Raw genomic sequence first — 13640 nt, forward strand, 5'->3', positions numbered from 1 at the left:
TGAAAAGATTGAAACCAAAATTACAGTATAATTACTGTATAATAAAATTTCTTTAAAATCAACAAATAATAAAATCTCAAGTCTTGACATAAATAGATCACAAAAGTGTTATATTAAATAAATAAAAGTATGACTAATAATTAGTGCACAATATCTGTATATTATGAATATCACTATTGATATAATAAATCAAACATTGAATCGAAATTCTTTTCCGTTGGCAAACATAATAATTACAGTTTTATTGCCAATCCATACAAATTTGGCCATCTTTTGAGGTCCGGCCGTCTTTACTTCCTCTGGCATTGGAGGAGCACTATAGGTCTTCACACATCGAGTTTGGGCATTACCTAACCCGAACAGACCGACTGCTGTCAACCAAAATGATACCTTATTTTCACCTGAAGAATAAGAGGCTAAATGTTTGCCGTCGGGAGAAAAGGAACAGCAGGTAATGGCAGCTGTATGTGCCGGTATGACCTGTGATTTGGGTGTCCGTAACTCATAAATGGCTAAATTGCCGTTTTTAGCGCCCACAGCAATTCGTCGACTTGATGTACAATAAGTGACATTTTGAAAGCGACATATCGTTGGATATACTTCTCCTAAGCCCTTAGTCTTAAGCATATTATGATCTAATGAATGTATTATTATATCCATAGCTTCAATGATCAGATCCGATACTTCAGTTTGCATTTTCTCGATTAATATTTCCATATTTCTTAGAATCTCAGGTCGTCCGCGACATAACACAGTTTGATGAAGTGCTACATTCAATGACTGAGCATTTTGTTGTATTGTATTATAACGCGCCACCTCTTTGGCCAAACAAGTGATAAAAGCTATATTTAAAAAGTAATTACAATTATCGGTAAACTGATATTAATGTATAGTTGAAACATACCGGCTGGTCTAGCCGTGGCTATCAAAGAGATTGCGTGTCGAGCCGTACGACATGAGTCGGCCGCCGGTGTCAATGGCAGACCAAATGACATACTCGGCACAAGATTTTCAGATTCACAGCACAACTCTAATAAACCCAATAGTATTTTTGAAACATCTAAATAAGGCTCCCATACAGTAAAGCCACGACCTATTAGATCAATAGCAGCCCTTCTTAATGATGTATGTAATGGTAATGAAGGCGAGGGTGGACTCAATAAAAGATACGCTAATGCTTTGCTTGTATTTCTGGCCAAAGTATAATTTCCGGGACCAAAGCCCTCAATAAGACTTTTACGACGATTTTCATCACTTGTTCTACGTTTGCTTTGTTCGACTTCGTGTCCATATTCTGAACCAATAACACCCAACAATACGATAGCTGTCGCCTGTTTTCGTCGTCCTTCAGTTGTATTAAATGACGACATTCGAGAAGAACTGATATCATTAGTGTCAGCATTAGTATCGACACCAATGGAATGTTCGTCTGGATCTTCGTCTTCATCTGACAAGTTGTCGTCATGTGCTCTGAGGTCAGAATGTTTATAGATATTTTGGCCGCCGTCTGAAGGTACGGGACTTGGAGACGGACTCGAAGATATCGAATGAGATTGACTTTGAGCTTTGGAATGATGTTCAGTTGGATGTGTTGTATGGATTTGATCCGAATAATTAGGCAAATATGTGGCCCATTCATCAACAATTTGTTTACGACCTTTACTACCAACTCGTCTGAGTTCAGCCAAAAGCAATGCTTGTGCCGCTTCTCTTACTTCAAGACACCTGTCCTGCCAACGACGCGCTAATATCTCAACTAATGGTCTTTGAAATTGATTTGATTTAATCAGATCAGGTAAAAGAACACAATGAAGAGCAGCCAATAGACTCCATCCCTGTTTGATCTGTTGCTGTTGATTAGCCAAATGTTCGGCTTCACTGACATCTGTCTGTTCGACTTTACTATCTGTTCGACTGGCCTTTCGATGCAATTTTCTTTTGCGTTCACTTTCGGGTATAAAAGACGCAGAACTCATTGACATTAGAGTCTTAGCCAAAGATATGGTTGATAAAAGATGATTAGTAGTGATGGCAGTCGATAGTTCCCAATGAAGTCGTGAAGAAAAACGTCTCGCTTTCTCTTCTTCAGCGATAAGATCTGAAGGCAAATAAGGACTTATTCTTACGTGTTTTGACTCACTTTTAGTCAAAGGAGTTTGTTTGACACTAATATTTTGACTATAATAAGTGGTATCCAATTGATGGACATAAGTCGGTAAAATTAGAGACATATGACCACCTCTTGAGATCATTCCAAAACAAATTGGTCGCAAAGGTCTTAGTAAACCTAATTTCGATTCACACACTTTGTCGAGATCTGAGTCGAGACCCCAGGCGTGCAGTAATGATAGCAATAGTCTTGCGATATCCATCGTTAGATTAGTTTCACCGATAGTCAGTTTAGCAGGTTTTTTAGTCCCAGCGGATGGAGTCATCAAATCAGTTCTACTGCCATCTGAAGATGTGGTCGAACTTTTCCGATAGAAGCCAACAGTGATATCTCCCGAAACGTTTTTAAATCCAATACTATCAGCCTTTGCCTGAATCTTTTGGGCCGCATTTTCAGCCGTGTCTTTAACTTTATTAAGAAATCCCGTCAGTTTGTGTTGTGTTTCGGGAGAACACGAAAGGTTATAAAACTTTTGGTATTCGCTAGTATTGGTCAGTCCGTGGTTTTCTAAAGTGTTTGGTGTCATCGCTGAATACTCGTCGTGCATTAATTGCACAATCAATGCTTCGACATCAAAGAACAAGACATGACTGTCTTGATCTTTAGGATTAGTTCTCAAACCTTGAATCATAAGAGGTTGTGAACGGGAACGAAGAGACATATCGACGACATCGAGTTTATGTTTTTCCAAATGTGAGCTAATGTTATGTAATCCTCTGACCGCTGCGTGTCTTATGGCCGCTAGATTTCTATGTCTCAAACCTCTAAACAGATGAATGGCTGGATTTGTAAGTCTATCTCCAGCAGAGGTAACATTTTCATCGCATGCACTAAGAATTTCTTCAGCAATTATTCCATGAACTACTCTATCCAAATGTCCCGTTTCCATCTGCCAGACATACACTGATCCATCAACACATCCAACAATCATAAAGTCATCGAGTGGTCGCCATTTAATTGTATGAATTGGAAAGAGATGACGACTAGCAAGCATTATGCACTTCCTCTCCTTAAGACTAAGAAGGGCTACCGAGTGATCGCTAGCCACCGAACAAATGCATTGTAATATTCGAGGCTATTATAAAATAGTTATTTATTTTAATATTAAATAATTTTAAAAATAAATTAATTTATTCATACATTGCATTCCTTCGGCGGTGCAAACAATTGATTGATTTCTCCCGCGTGTACTGAGAAACGATGTAATAGAGTTCCCGCATAGATATCCCAAACACAAACAGAAAAGTCAACGCCACCCGACACGAGATGAGATATTTCATAACGACTGTCCATATGATGCGGATATAATAAACAATTTACTCGACCAGAATGTCCAATAAGTATCTGATGGTGTGGCCAATCTTCAAATGTCAAATGTTTACCCACTAAAAACTGTAACATAATTGTCTGACTCGCAGACACTATGATAATACTTCCATCTTCTCGACCGCAAACTAGTCTTCCCTGTTGTGGTAAATATACGGATGCCGTCAGCTTATAGTATGGAGTGTCGTCTGTTGTATGAATCTAAATAATTATAAAAATAATACAACAAATATAGATTAGATGTATATTTGTTAATATATAATCTATACTATCTTATGATCTTATGGATAACTCACGAGTTGATCTAATATACCACATGGTAAAGGATCCATCAATTTCCAGGCTCTGTCTAATGACTGTATAACTGTCGGTGACATTTGTGAAGCATTTGTTTCTGATTCTTGTCGTATAAGCGAAACATCTCTATGAGAAACATCAGGAATCGACCAAATAATGACTTTCCCGTATGAATCGCCTCTTATTAAAAGTTTTTGAATATTTTGATTCATTTCATTCATATTTCGAGTTAACAAATAAAAATTCATTGCCGGCGGACATAAAAGTCGCTAAACAAGAAAATATGAAAATTTTTATACATTTTAATAAACGTTAATATTTTTAAATATTTAAAATTACCTCATCTTCAGGATTAGAGAGAATGGAATAAAGAAATGGTTGATCCGCTTCTGGTGAATGAAATTCTTTGTTTTCTGGAATACAACTTTCATAACACAAATATATATATTAATATATATATTATAAATACCGGTAATTAGTTTGATATTTTATCTAACATAATTCAACATGTACAATTTAGTCAATTAAGCATAATATTCATGTATATAATTAGTCAAATAATTATAAATCTATAGATTCATATATTATCATAAAAGTTGGATACATTATATCAAAAATATAATAAAATTTATTAACAAAATTTTGACTCTATATTATATTGATGTACAGTACAGTACAGTACATGTCCAATTAAATTATTTAACACTAAGATTATTATATATTATACAGTATTCTAATATATATTATAAATATATATATATAGTATAAAACATGCATTTGTAAAAAAATTAGACATTTTTAATGATTCAATAATTATGATCAAATAGCAAACAATGATCATCACAAACATATTCACAATTAAATATAAAACATTTAGATTTGTCTTAAAGGCTACAAACCTAATAGCCTTTCCTTTTAGTTTGCTATTAGAAAAAATCAAAAGTATGTTATTTTAATAATTTATTTACAGCTAATTATCAACAGCTAAAATATACTGAATTTTTGTTAATTAAAATAAATTTGTTAATAAAACATAAAATATTAATAACAATATTATAATATTATCTTACTTTACGGGTAACTTATAAAGATATCCTTTGCCCGCATCACTCCAAACAATGATCCGATCGGCAGATAGGAAGTCGCCTCCTGACCAACGTTCACCTCTACGACTGTCCACTGAACACAACAATGAGAAGTCTCCCGCGTCGTATATCTTATAAATATATAATTTATACTTAATATACACTGTATTATACTTAAGAGACAATGTGTTAATACCTGCCAATACTTAGTGCACACCACAAGAACTGTTCGCTGATTATATATACAACATGTCATACGAATTGCATTCAGACATCTGATTGGTTTCGACTCGTTTTCATAGATTGGTTCAGTCGATCGCATCTCTTGTCCAGTCATTGTCCACACTTTCACGACACCAGCAATTGATATCCCAATGACAACATCTTCTGCTATAAATTATTACTTTAATTATTAACTCTTAATTGTTATGATTTTGATGTTAAACCTTGACGTTTGACTGGTTTGAGGACATGAATAGCACTAATCCAATCGGGATTGACTTTTGATGTCAAAGTATAGAGTACTTCAAGTGTTGTCACATCCATTATGAGTATCTCTGCATAATAGCCGTTGCAAAATAACCGAAGATCTTCATGAGCTGACAACTCATACGTCTAATATTATATAAACAAATTGCAAATCATTGGAAATAATTAATGTTACCGGCGCTGACCTGAATGTTTGTGTGGACGCATTGCATTTTGATACTCTCAAGACATCGACCATCACTCAAGTCCCACAACGACATCTCACTATTAATCCATTAAAATTACTATTAAATATCAATCAATGTATATCTGAAATTAAGACAAACCCCGATTCAGAAGAGCTGACGAGTAATGAATTGTCATTTGTTTGTTTGCCATTAGCCAAACACAAGACTGGCGATGAGTGACCAAATAGTAGACTTCTTGGTGTCAACTGATATCATAAAACATATCTTTAATATTAATTAATTAAATATATGACAATAATTACCGAAAATGTAATTGAATTACAATCCCAAAGACAGATCTGGCCGTCATTACAACCGGTGACCACTGTTTTGTAATCATTGGTCAAAAGTACACACGAAATACAATGAGTCGGCGATTGAGAGCCCCATAGAGTGATCGGGACTATCAACTGATTGGACAGACCTATGACTGTCATTACCGATACTAATGTTTACTCAATTATTAATACAAATTATAACAAACATTAAATCATATCAAACATCAATCCATTCAATAGTGTTATCATAAATGTATACAAAATCACACAAACTTTACATTAATTTCCTTTTAATATTAACACATATTTTACTATTATATGAATTAAATATAATAAAACACAATTATATTTACAGTTGTGTTTAATTATGTTTAAAAATGTCAACAAATTGTTTATTTAATACCTGTATATCAATATATTGTACATAAACTACAATACATTGTATTACATATTATGAGAATCATTAGTTGTCTGCGAAGCTATCAATGTATTCAAAACACAATTCACGACTAAATTATTAAAATTTTTAAATTTATAATTAAATTAAAATGAGTTGAAAACAATGTGAATAACATATAAAATATAACTTTATTTACATCAATTAAAAGTAGATTAAATTGAATTACAATCAAAATTTAATTATTAGTCGAAATAAATTATAAAATAAATTGAATTAAACTAAAACAAGACATATATGAAAAACGGCTCATTTGGTCATTGAATTGATTGGCCCTAAAAAGGGCCGTTTGTTTGATGAGTGGACCGCGTGTTTAACCTCCGAAACCATAGAGAGTACGTCCCTGTCGTTTCAAAGCATAGACCACATCCATAGCGGTTACAGTCTTTCTCTTTGCGTGCTCTGTATAAGTGACGGCGTCTCGGATGACATTCTCGAGGAATACTTTGAGTACACCTCTGGTCTCTTCGTAGATCAATCCAGAGATACGCTTAACACCACCTCTTCGGGCTAAACGACGGATGGCTGGCTTTGTGATACCCTGGATGTTGTCTCTCAACACTTTTCGATGTCGTTTTGCGCCTCCTTTTCCCAAACCTTTGCCTCCTTTTCCTCGTCCGGACATTTTGACTGATTATACGATTTGTTTACAACAAAAATAAACAATAATTCAAATCAAGAGATAAAACTCAAGTGAAGTGATTGTCGTTTTAGTCCAACTTATATACTCAATAACACAGACTATACGTGGACTCACTCACTCTCATTGGATATTCATTTAACACTAGAAAGTGTGTTGAATCAGTTGACTCACACATTCAATCCCATAGCCAATCAAATGTATGGAAATATTTCAATTGTTTGACAACCAATCAAATGTATGAATGCATTGTTTGGCGCAAACAGTGTGTCTGTGAGGGTATAAAAGTGGACACAAATAGCGCTCAAAATCACAGTCTATTTGAAACTTTCATTTGATTCACAACTTTATTGTTAGACTTAAAACAAATCTAAAGCAATGGCCCGAACCAAACAAACTGCTCGTAAATCAACCGGTGGTAAAGCTCCCCGAAAACAATTGGCCACCAAAGCTGCCCGCAAGTCGGCGCCGGCCACCGGAGGTGTGAAGAAACCCCATCGTTATAGGCCCGGAACTGTCGCTCTCCGAGAGATCCGTCGGTACCAAAAGTCAACTGAATTGTTGATCCGAAAGCTGCCGTTCCAGCGATTAGTCCGTGAGATCGCTCAGGACTTCAAGACTGACCTCCGTTTCCAGTCATCGGCTGTTATGGCACTTCAAGAGGCATCTGAGGCTTATTTGGTCGGTCTCTTTGAAGACACCAATCTGTGCGCTATTCACGCCAAGAGAGTGACAATTATGCCGAAAGACATCCAATTGGCGCGTCGTATCCGAGGAGAGAGAGCTTAAGTTTGCCGACAACTATCTCATTGACAACAAACGGCCCTTTTTAGGGCCAATACATATATATGTCTTAAAGGACAGACATTTTGTCTCATTTATTCATATTTTAGTTTTATTTTTATCAATAAAAGTATTTTATAATTCAATATCACACCAATCGGTATCAATTGTTATAATATTTATAATCTATTTTTTTTTAATTTAAATTATATATTTTAATATACACTATAATAACTCATTTCTATAATTATGATTAGTATTAACTAAAATACTAAATGTCAATCAAACAATTAACATTTTATATTTTAAACATTTTTACCTAATTTTTATCTAATATTAAATTTAATTTATATGCATATAAATCCAATACAATAATCATAATAAAATCATAAACACATACAATCACTATATCATACGTTAGAAAAGGTAGTTATTATGAATTGATGAGTCGATTATAGCTTAATATGATTAAGATATGCCTTAAATGACAATTAAAACACAAATAAATTCATATAAATATTAATGATTTTATTACCACAAAAATTAAATTAAAAATATAGCATAAATTAAACAAATGATATTATGAGTCAGTCCTTAAAGTCATAGATGTATTGGCCCTAAAAAGGGCCGTTTGTTTCAAATGGGCGACTATTACACCATTTAAGCCTTCTTCTCGGTCTTCTTTGGCAAGAGAACAGCTTGAATGTTGGGTAAGACACCTCCCTGAGCGATGGTTACACCAGATAACAATTTATTCAACTCCTCGTCGTTACGAATGGCCAGTTGAAGATGTCTGGGAATGATACGAGTCTTCTTGTTATCTCTGGCGGCATTACCGGCCAACTCAAGAACCTCAGCGGCCAAGTACTCGAGGACTGCGGCCAAATACACGGGAGCGCCGGCACCAACTCGTTCAGCAAAGTTACCTATTATTAGTAGTAAACAGTAAACAATTAGTTTCAATAGTCAGTCAATCAATTTAAACACAAATTCATTACCTTTACGGAGAAGACGATGGATACGTCCGACGGGGAACTGGAGACCAGCTCTGGACGATCGGCTCTTTGCTTTACTTTTCACTTTACCTCCCTTTCCTCTGCCAGACATTGTTTATCAATAAATTTGTTGAGACTTAACGTAAAAGTAATACAATTGAGTGAATTCACTGAATGTTAGTCTAATGTTGTGTTTGTGTGCTATTTATACCCTCAAACTGGTATCCAAATCACACACCAATCACAACACAGTATATGATTGACTGTCCAATCATAAGACAAACCAATCAAAACACTCGTTTGTTTCACTTGTATTACAGCGCCATCTCTTTGACCGAACATATAATGAAAATTGTTTTTTATATAAATTTCAAATAAAATTATATTAAACTATAAATTAAAGACATCGTCGGGTGTGCCGTCACTATAGGCATCTGATTGTTGGCCACAATAGGTGTGTCTGATTGTCTGTCATCTCTGTGTTCAACAAAATGACACTTTTATATTGACTACACTCTTGATTGTCTAATATTTTTGCCATACTTTATACCATCTGTTAGGCTATCAGTTAATATAATTTATAATAATTATTAATAGACTTACTATATGTCTAACTGTTATAACATTAACGCCTATACTATCATTTGAGGCAATTATTTAGTATTAGATTATAGATTGTAATAATTGATAGTACAGTATATGTGTTAATAAATAATACATTATATGATAGTATTATAAAGTTTTTATCACAATATGTATTGTTTAACAATATTACAAAAGGAGGGAAAGTCACACATCATATAAATAATATTCAATTTTACCGCAAAAATTGAAATAAATATTTATTGTAAAGAATTATCACTAGAAATATATTAATAAATTTAAATCATTAACTCTGTCTGTCTGTCTGTCTGTCTGTCTGTCTGTCTGTCTGTCTGTCTGTCTGTCTGTCTCTCTGTCTGTCTGTCTGTCTGTCTGTCTCTAATAAATTATGAAACGTTTTAAATAATAAGTAATTACTTGATTACAATCATTGATAATATATTTTGACAACAAAACAATCAAATTATGAATATTAAATAGCATTATCAGAACAGACTTGTAAAAAATGTATATAATTGTTGTTGAGGTATAAGAGTAACAGTTTATCAGTAAATCATTATTTACATCATTCACTTACCCATCACTAGGGTATGTAATGATTACTTACCAAGGGTTGGGAAAGTTCCCTAATAAAATCCCTCCTATTTTCACTCCCTATCGTTTTTTATAATAAATAGTATCAAAACTTAAATATTTTGAATAAAATTTAATTGAAATATTCAAAAATAAATTTCAAATCAAAGTTTAATACAGTATAACATTTATTTTTCAAAAATTATACTAAAATGTGTTGTTTATGGTTCAATAGGTGGCAGAAATAGATTTATGAGTTCCCACTGAGCAGGGAACATAGGGAACATTGGGAACATTGGGAACATTGGGAACATTGGGAACATTGGGAACATTGGGAACATTGGGAACATTGGGAACATTGGGAACATTGGGAACATTGGGAACATTGGGAACATAGGGAACATTGGGAACATAGGGAACATTGGGAACATAGGGAACATTGGGAACATAGGGAACATAGGGAACATAGGGAACATAGGGAACATAGGGAACATAGGGAACATAGGGAACATTGGGAACATAGGGAACTTTTGGAAAATAGACGAAGGAGGTTATCATTACAAACATTACCCATCACTTACACCTATATTCCCATAAAAACTGAAAAAATATTTGTCACCCATTTTGACTATTTTCCATAACTTATTCATTCAGATAATCCAATTTTACTTTTGAACTCTTTATCCAAATATTTGAGGAAAACTTTTTTTAATTTGCAAATAAAATTCAACGGACAGTGACATAGATTTTATATAACAAACTTTTATTGAAAATATAACTAAAGTAAATGTTTATCAAAAGGACTCATAAAAAACTAATAAATTATTTCATTAAAAATGTTTATTGTATTTTAATGTAAACTTTTTATTTATATTTAATTTGATTTTCATTTAAATGAAATTATGATGTAATATAAAATATAATTTATATATAATTTAATTAAATTTATTTAAAATTATAGTTTCGTCTATCGAGTTCTACTCAAAAACAATTTGAATCTAAAAAAGTTAAAAAATAGTTTATAATTAAATGTTAAAAATAAAGTTTTATATTAAATGTAATAATTTGTTTTAAGAAATTGTCTTAAAGTTTTTTGGATAAATACTAGTAAATATATAGTAAATGTAAATTTTAATAATAATGTGCTAATAAAAAGTTGAATTAATAATTTAATAAAATAGTTAGAAAAATATCAAAAATTACAACAATAAAACATTGTATTACTGAAACAACTTTTGATTAACTCAAATGCATATTATGATGATTTCATATAATTACAAAAGTGATGTTCATATTATAATAATATTTATATTACAATATATTTGATTAACATCCGAGTGCTATACTTTCTGGTGTCACCCAATTGATCCATCAGATGATTTGATTATTACAATTACATACAGTTCTTAACTATAAATTATTTATAATTTTCTAGATTAACATTTAGTAAAATTAAATATAGTATATGTCCTTGATTATTACTGTATAATTTTATATAACTAATATTGATAGCATAATATCCCTTTTAAAAATGTTTAATAATTAATTAGTTTTAATAATTGGAATAATAAATATCACTTAAATATTGAAATTTAATAGTATATAATATGACATACAGTGTGTGTTTTAATAATAAAAAGATTACACTTAACTACAAAAATAATATTATTTATAAAATAATAAATCTATTATAACATTTGTGAACATCATTTCAATAAAGTTTATATTACAACAAACATAAACAAACATTTAATTAATAATATATTTGAATGTAATTCCTACTACTGTACTATAATTACGGTAGAATTAAAGCAAATATAAATAAATATGGAAATTTTGGTAATAAATAGAGGGGGAAACTAACTGTGTATTAATACAGTATATAAATTATATAATCATAAAATACATTTAAAATTCATTACATTTACAATTTCTATTTGAAATTATGTCTAAATCATTGTCTTAACTACAATATTATAACAGACTTTTTTACAATAACTCTTAATATACAATATATTTATTAATAAGTTTCTATGTTTTATAAAAATTGAATAATAATTAGTACAGTACTGTATATTTAATTGCAATTTAACACAATCTTTATTAGTTTCAAATTATTTTTAAAGTATCTTATAATCAGAGTTAAGCAATGTTTTGGATTTTAGGTGGGGGTAGACAGGGGTAAAATTTTAGGTGGGTCATTTCTCCTCGTTTTTAAGCGACAATTTTTCCAATTTAGTCAAAAAGTGTGGGGGTAAAATCCCAAAATCTCGATCTTAGGGGATATTTTGGCCTTACCCCTACCCCTTACTTAACCATGCTTATAATATAATATATAATATAATTGAATTATAATTATAAGCATAGAACTAAATTAAATTATTAATAATAATAGTATAACATCTACAGTATTATCAGTACTAATTTAATATTCTATCTAGAGTTCGATCAAAATTCCCTGGGAGTGAAGTTCCCTAAAAAATCCCTCCAATTTTACCGGAAAATATTTTATTTTCCCTCCTTTTTATATTATTACGATATATTATTATTATAGTACCAAATCTTAAATATTTTCCAAAAAATATTGTAATATTTAAAAATAAATTTCAATTCAATAAATTTAGTCATACTATTTATATACTATTTATCAATACAACTTAAAATATAATTTTTGGTTTTCAAATAGTATAATAAAATGTGTTGTTTAGAGTTTAATAGATTATAGCACAAAGAAATAACTTCCAAATGAATTCCCAATGAATTCCCAATGAATTCCCAATGAATTCCCAATGAATTCCCAATGAATTCCCAATGAATTCCCAATGAATTCCCAATGAATTCCCAATGAATTCCCAATGAATTCCCAATGAATTCCCAATGAATTCCCAATGAATTCCCAATGTATTCCCAGGGAGCAGGGAACATAAAAAACTTTTGACAATAAAACAATGGAGGGAATCTGATCTAACCCTAATTCTATTTAATAATTATATCTGTTGTTATTTTTGTATTAAAATAAATATTTAATTATTATTAGAAAATAGTTATATATTATTTTTATTATATCATCTACAATATTAATAGATAGTATCTGTTAATAAAACTGCTAAAAATGCTTTTTATATAATTGAAAATAATACAGATTTACATATTTAATGCAATAATTAGGGAAAACTTATATTAAACACTATTAAAGTATAGTACAAAACATAACTCGTGAACTACTGTACATACAATACAATACAATACAATACAATAGAGTGATTACGTGTTTATTAATAGTATTGTACTTTAAGTGCAAATACAGTACTATTGAATGTACTCTTTACATACTTTTATCTTTTTTTTAGTACATTAATAATAAATGAATTTAATCTTATACTGTAATTATTATCGATTAAGACCTTAAATAATTTATTATTATTAATTAAAAATTAACTAAATATACAATGTTTTAACATTAAAAAGATTTTATTATTCTTGATAATAGATATTTTAAATGAATAATAAATTTAAATAAATAGAAATCGCTTAATTAAAAAATTATATAATTATTATAAAACTATTCAAGCTATAAAATGTTTATACAATTTATTATAAGTTATTACAGATAAAAGTGAAATTTAGGAATTTTTTGAGTATTATATGATATCATAAGTTTATAAAAAATCAAATATTATTTCAATACCGGAACTTAAAAATAAAAAATAAAGTTTC

The 13640-nt window shown here is 31.0% G+C and overlaps 4 protein-coding genes across 7 annotated transcripts; 1 reads left to right on the plus strand and 3 right to left on the minus strand.

Moving 5' to 3' along the window:
• Positions 1 to 159: 159 nt before the first annotated feature.
• On the minus strand, positions 160 to 6244 carry LOC128959863 (WD repeat-containing protein 7-like). Of its 4 annotated transcripts, none has more exons than XM_054305886.1 (12): positions 5858 to 6244; positions 5694 to 5800; positions 5553 to 5631; positions 5325 to 5493; positions 5075 to 5265; positions 4864 to 5009; positions 4693 to 4716; positions 4133 to 4217; positions 3793 to 4062; positions 3311 to 3697; positions 905 to 3245; positions 160 to 842 (listed from the first exon to the last, which is right to left on the minus strand). In XM_054305886.1, exons 1-12 carry the CDS (start codon positions 6029 to 6031, stop codon positions 190 to 192), a joined length of 4626 nt encoding a protein of 1541 aa, XP_054161861.1. In that variant the 5' UTR covers positions 6032 to 6244; the 3' UTR covers positions 160 to 189. The 4 variants fall into 4 exon arrangements, with proteins under 4 accessions (XP_054161861.1, XP_054161860.1, XP_054161863.1 ...); XM_054305885.1 differs by having other exon boundaries at positions 5075 to 5268; XM_054305888.1 differs by lacking the exon at positions 4693 to 4716.
• Positions 6245 to 6537: 293 nt separating this feature from the next.
• Positions 6538 to 7111, minus strand: LOC128959892 (histone H4). The gene has a single exon (XM_054305921.1). It carries the CDS (start codon positions 6952 to 6954, stop codon positions 6643 to 6645), a length of 312 nt encoding a protein of 103 aa, XP_054161896.1. The 5' UTR covers positions 6955 to 7111; the 3' UTR covers positions 6538 to 6642.
• A 135-nt stretch (positions 7112 to 7246) lies between these two features.
• On the plus strand, positions 7247 to 7911 carry LOC128959886 (histone H3). The gene has a single exon (XM_054305914.1). The coding sequence runs from the start codon at positions 7348 to 7350 to the stop codon at positions 7756 to 7758; it is 411 nt and encodes a 136-aa protein (XP_054161889.1). The 5' UTR covers positions 7247 to 7347; the 3' UTR covers positions 7759 to 7911.
• A 395-nt stretch (positions 7912 to 8306) lies between these two features.
• LOC128959889 (histone H2A) lies at positions 8307 to 8961 on the minus strand. Its single transcript, XM_054305918.1, has 2 exons — positions 8751 to 8961; positions 8307 to 8678 (listed from the first exon to the last, which is right to left on the minus strand). The coding sequence occupies exons 1-2, from the start codon at positions 8857 to 8859 to the stop codon at positions 8413 to 8415; spliced, it is 375 nt and encodes a 124-aa protein (XP_054161893.1). The 5' UTR covers positions 8860 to 8961; the 3' UTR covers positions 8307 to 8412.
• Between the last annotated feature and the right edge of the window lie 4679 nt (positions 8962 to 13640).

The sequence above is a fragment of the Oppia nitens genome, unplaced genomic scaffold (genome assembly GCF_028296485.1).
Source record: "Oppia nitens isolate AA-2021 unplaced genomic scaffold, nextdenovo-longstitch-racon4-pilon3 scaffold4_pilon_pilon_pilon, whole genome shotgun sequence".
In the NCBI taxonomy this organism is placed as follows: domain Eukaryota; kingdom Metazoa; phylum Arthropoda; class Arachnida; order Sarcoptiformes; family Oppiidae; genus Oppia; species Oppia nitens.